At 37.0% G+C, this 6000-nt stretch overlaps 1 protein-coding gene across 1 annotated transcript in view; it reads right to left on the reverse strand.

Annotated features, from left to right (window-relative positions):
- The window catches only part of LOC134065971 (GTPase IMAP family member 8-like), a 95877-nt gene extending 91089 nt beyond the window's left edge, over window positions 1-4788 (reverse strand). Inside the window, exon 1 of the mRNA XM_062521155.1 lies at window positions 4675-4788. Within this exon, the coding sequence (XP_062377139.1) occupies window positions 4675-4706 (32 nt within the window). The 5' untranslated portion in view covers window positions 4707-4788. The remainder of the gene's footprint in view (window positions 1-4674) is intronic.
- Between the last annotated feature and the right edge of the window lie 1212 nt (window positions 4789-6000).

A 6000-nucleotide genomic window follows, 5' to 3' on the forward strand; every position in this document is an offset into this window, starting at 1 on the left:
GTCCTTACTACAATTATTCACAATTAAAGAATTAAACATTTAAACTGCTCAATTAATCAACTGTTCAGCCATTTTAACTGCCAGTTGTCTTATGACTCCCACCACCTATTTCCTCTGCCCACAACTGTTTCAAAATAAGTCATTAGTGTCATAATTCCATATTTAATAATGTAACTATTTAAACTATGCAACTATTTAACTCTTTAGCCATTCCGAATTACAGTTGTCATCAGCTATGTATCCCACCAACAGTTTCCTCTGCCCACAACTGTTTCAAAATAAAAGTCCTCACACAATAATTCTCTATTAAATAGCTCAACTATTTGAACTACTCAACTGTTTAACTTGTTGCTCATTCCAACTGTTAATTGTCATCAACTATGACTCCCCTCAACCTTTTCTCTACTTTACCTCTATCTTTGTCACAATTTTCATGCACTCGTAATTCCCTGGAATTGCTTTCTCTAGTTCTTATTCTTCTTCTAACGCTTTTTACGCGTGTAATGCAGCTTCAACGGTTTAACTTTGAAACTTCATTCAAACTGTGTCGCGTAGATCTCACTTAGGTGACTTCAGCTATATATTGTTCAACTTTGAAACTTTTATACTTTTTAAACTATTTAATTAAAACTATCAACATTTCCCCATAGACTTAACATTGTGATTATGACATCACAATTCGATTAGAATCCTATGCCAGAACTCTCTCTCCCAGGCTTTTAGAATCCTATGCCAGAACTCTCAGGCTTCTAGAATCCTACTGTATGCCAGAACTCTCTCTCTCTCAGGCTGGCTCTAATAAGACTACAGATCCTGCTCAACTGTTCCCTGTGCCCACTATCAAATCGTTCAACCATTTAAACTAGGCTACTCAACTATTTAACTGTTCAGCCATTTTAACTGTCAGTTGTCATCAACTGTTTAAACTACTCAACTATTTAACTGTTTGGCTATTCAAACTGTCAGTTTTCATCAACTATGACTCCCTCCAACTGTTTCTACTGCCTGAAACTAAATTCACTATTAATTAATTCAACTATTTAAACTACTCAACTAAACTACTCAACTTTTTAACTGTTTGGCTATTCCAACTGTCCGTTTTCATCAACTATGACTCCCTCCAACTGTTTCTACTGCCTGAAACTAAATTCACTATTAAACAATTCAACTATTTAAACTACTCAACTATTTAACTGTTCAGCCATTTTAATTGTCAGTTGTCATCAACTATTTAAACTACTCAACTATTTATATTCAACTATTTAACTGTTTGGCTATTCCAACTGTCCGTTTTCATCAACTATGACTCCCTCCAACTGTTTCTACTGCCTGAAACATTTAAAGAATGAAACATTTAAACTGCTCAATTAATCAACTGTTTAGCCATTTTAACTGCCAGTTGTCTTCAACTATGACTCCCATCAGTAGCAACCATTGAAATTAAGCGTTTATGACCGTTTCCATAGCAACCAATATGATTATACTGCAGTAACTTCTTGTTTCCTGATAGTGGCCACCATGGATACCCTAGCAACAAATGTTTCAAAATAAAAGTCCTCACTAGCAAGTTAGCTAGTTACCATGGTTAGCATAGTTAGCATTGTTAGCATAGTTAGCATTTTTAGCATAACTGCTAGAAATGATTAGTTAAGTTATCTAATCAACCTGGTTAGCATTTTTAGCATAGTTAGCATTGTTAGCATTGTTAGCATTTTTAGCAAAGCTGCAAAAAATCATCACCTAAGTTAGCTAATCAACCTGGTTAGCATTGTTAACAATTTTAGCATTGTTAGCATAGTTAGCATTTTTAGCATTATTGCTAGAAATCATCAGTTAAGTTAGCTAAACAACCTGGTTAGCACTGTGAGCATAGTTAGCATAGTTAAAAATTTTACCATAACTGCATGAAATCAGTAGCAACAATCAACCTGGTTATCATTGTTACCATAGTTATCATTTTAACAGGATTAGAAATCATTAGTTAAGTTAGAACTGGAATGTTTCAGCTTTAAACTGTCTACCTTCACACTATCAACTCTCTGTAAACTATGCAACCACCATGTTTACCCTAGCTACACCTTAGTAACCATATCCACATTATCTATCTATTTTTGCATTTTCATGCACTGGTAATTCCTTGGAATTGCATTTCTAGTTCTTATTATTCTTCTTCTAACGTGTTTAATGCAGCTTCAACCGTTTAACGTAGAAACTTCATTCAAACGTTGTTGCGTAGGTCTTATTTAGGACATGTGTGCTTTGTATGTTTCAACTTTGTAACTTTTATACTTTTTAAACTGTAAATTAAAAACTATTAAAATGTCCCCATAGACTTAACATTGTGATTATGACATCATAATAGGGCAATTAAAATCTTGTGCCAGGTGGCCAGGCCAGCTGCAGCAGCTCTCTCTCTCTCTCAGGCTTTAAGCATACAATCTCTCTGAAGACTACATATCCTGTTTCCTCTGTCCACAACTATTTCAAAATAAAAGTCCTCACTGCAATAATACACTATTAAATCATTTAACCATTGAAACTACTCAACTATTTAACTGTTCAACCATTTCAACTGTCAGTTATCATCAACTATGCCTCCAGTCAACTACATGAAACCTCCATATACCTAGCAACCAACATAGCAACCATTGAAATTAAGCGTTTATGACCGTTTCCATAGCAACCAACATGATTATACTGCAGTAACTTCTTTTTTCCTGATAGTGGCCACCATGGATACCCTAGAAACAAATGTTTCAAAATAAAAGTCCTCACTGGAAAGTTAGCTAGTTACCATTGTTAGCATAGTTAGCATTGTTAGCATAGTTAGCATTTTTAGCATAACTGCTAGAAATCATTAGCTAAGTTAGCTAATCAACCTGGTTAGCATTTTTAACATAGTTAGCATTTATAGCATAACTGCAAAAAACCATCACCTAAGTTAGCTAATCAACCTGGTTAGCATTGTTAACAATTTTAGCATTGTTAGCATAGTTAGCATTTTTAGCATTATTGCTAGAAATCATCAGTTAAGTTAAGTCAACCTGGTTAGCACTGTGAGCATAGTTGGCATAGTTAACATTTTTACCATAACTGCATGAAATCAGTAGCTAAGTTAACAATCAACCTGGTTATCGTTGTTACCATAGTTATCATTTTAACAGGAATATAAATCATTAGTTAAGTTAGAACTGGAATGTTTCAGCTTTAAACTGTCTACCTTCACACTATCAACTCTCTGTAAACTATGCAACCACCATGTTTACCCTAGCTACACCTTAGTAACCATATCCACATTATCTATCTATTTTTGCATTTTCATGCACTGGTAATTCCTTGGAATTGCATTTCTAGTTCTTCTTCTTCTTCTAACGCAGTTAATGCAGCTTCAACCGTTTAACGTAGAAACTTCATTCAAACTTTGCTGCGTAGGTCTAACTTAGGCCGAGAATGGCGTCAAACCGAGAATGGCGTCAAATATTGCCCCTGCCTGGTAAAATGTTTCATTGTTGCCACACAGTGACATTGATTTCATTGCTTCAAGACTCACACTACGCAACAAACACGTTGTGGTTTTGGATTTTCATTGCATTTTAAATTAAATAAATAATTCAGTTTAATATAAAAAAATATTTATGATTAATCGATAGTTGATCGTTAATTCTCCCGAGTCCCGGCGATCGACTAAGAAAATGTAATCGAATGCCCATCCCTAGCACGAAGCGCCATTTAGCTATCATTATGTGTACGTAACAGCCTCCCAGTCTAAGGACTCAGCGGTCTTTTGACCGCCTCAGCCGCGCTTTAAGTATTTCACACCAGCATGGCGCTTCTAGTTGGTTGTCAAAGCGGTCAAATGACTGGGGCGCGGCGCTTCTAGGTATAAGTGGGTCAGAACGGCACGGCGCTTCTAGTGTTAAGCGTTCAAAATAGTCAAAATGGAGCAGCTTCCCTGTAGGCTAGCTACGCGCTGTTGCTGCAACCCTGTGGCTGCAACACCAAACTACATGCAAGAACACCGGAGATTTCTGCCAGAGTTAGCAAGCTATCTAACTACCAATGCCACAACACATAAGTTGCAGCTTCTCTCATTCATATACACAAATCAACATCCCTCAGAATATCCATACAAAAACATTCAGCACGTAATGTCAACTATATAACTAGTTACACTGATGATACAAAGTTTGCTAGGAAGTAAGCTAATGGAATCCAATATGGAATGTTTGGGGTTGTATGGCATTTAGGCGCATAGCGCCATCTAGTGTAGCAGAGTAAAACATTCGTAGGCCTACTTTGGGTCTACTGATGTGGACATTAAGATATTAGGGGAAAATTGAGATGTGTGAAACACATAGCTGAAACACTATTTGACTGAAATAGTAGCCTATTCAAAAGTATCTTGTTATATAAAAAAAGACTAAAACTTCACTAAGATACCTTGAGCTTTCTTTTGACTAAAACGAGACTAAAATGATGAGACTTTTAGTCGACTAAAACTAGACTGACAAAAATTATATTTGAATGACTAAATATGACTAAGACTAAAAAGAACATTTTATCACAAGACTAAGACTACGAATAAATTCAAAATAGGTGAGAAAATGACCACTAGTGAGGAGAGACTAAGAATGAGTGGGAGAAGGAGATGGGGTCTGAGATCAGGAAACTTACCCTCCATCAGAGTGGGTTGCTGATGCAGCCATGTATTTGACAGTATTTATTGTACCACAGCTGTGTGTTGCAGATGCTGGTGTTGTCTCTGGTCTGCAGACTCTGGTCTGAGTGTCTCACTGTGACCTGAAGCCTCCCCTCTCTCCTCAGGGCCAATTATCCTAACAGCAGTGGTGTAGAGGAGTCCCTCTAGTACTGAAAAGGAGGAAAATATAGATTGACATGTAGCTTTCACATATGCAGGGTTAAAAAGTAATGATGTAATGATGCTGTTTACTACTAAATTTGGGGTAACATAGAAATTGGTTTTGTTGGTGGTATTCATTTCACACAGATATGCACAACAAACACCAGTGAGAATCTAATAAGTTACCTAACAGACAACAACGCATGGCATCTCAATATTTCTGTCCGTCTGGGATGTTAACCGGTGACTGTTTGACCGATGGTTGACCATATCCACATTAACCGATTAAAGTTGTCGCTAGTCGGTTAAAAAGAAAAAAAGCGATCCTTAAATAAGGCTATTATACATTGGATTAAATGCTACTACAGCTAGCCATCTCATTCCAAGATCTTTTTGTGTGAAGTTAACAAATTATCCCTCACACTTAATTGTCCTAACTCGCCTGCTTATAGGCTATAAACCAATAAAAACATTTGGTACGAGGTCACAGCGTTTGGGTTTACGCGTTCTGCCTTGGCCAGTGCGTCTTTTGCAATCTGGAGTTGCCCGTTTTATCCATTGTTTTTTTTATCATATTGCAGTTTATTAGGCAACTTTAAGATGGGCTTAGATTTGGAAATACATTACATCTACATTTCAGGAAGGGTCATCAATGGTAACATATAAGGTAATGATGATCATCTTTCTTTATTGTTGTTAGCACGTCATCAAACTAAGCGGCGTCTCTTCGGAGCTGGCAATTTCAGTTGCGAATGAGCTTCTAACGTTAGACAAACGCCTTTATTTGCAACGCGATCAACCTTGTACCCAAACCATTTCGAAACGAAGGAGCCATTTGTCCTCCACTTACTTACAAGCTCCTTGGTTTGCAGGACTCATGTTTCGCGCTGTAGGGGATTTAAAAAAAGTGACGTGAGTGAAAGAGCGGTGTCGGGGCTGTGTGTGTGAGCAGGGGACAGAGAGATGCAACAGAGTTGCGAAATTGCATGGCTGTTATTTCAAATAGTGTAGCATATTTTAAAGGCAGAGACTATTTGCACCCGGGTGGAAATAATGAACATTACTATTTACACCCGGGTGCAAATAATCAACATTACTATTTACACCCGGGCGTAAATAGTGTAATAATCAACAATACT

This window comes from Sardina pilchardus, chromosome 1 (genome assembly GCF_963854185.1).
Source record: "Sardina pilchardus chromosome 1, fSarPil1.1, whole genome shotgun sequence".
In the NCBI taxonomy this organism is placed as follows: domain Eukaryota; kingdom Metazoa; phylum Chordata; class Actinopteri; order Clupeiformes; family Clupeidae; genus Sardina; species Sardina pilchardus.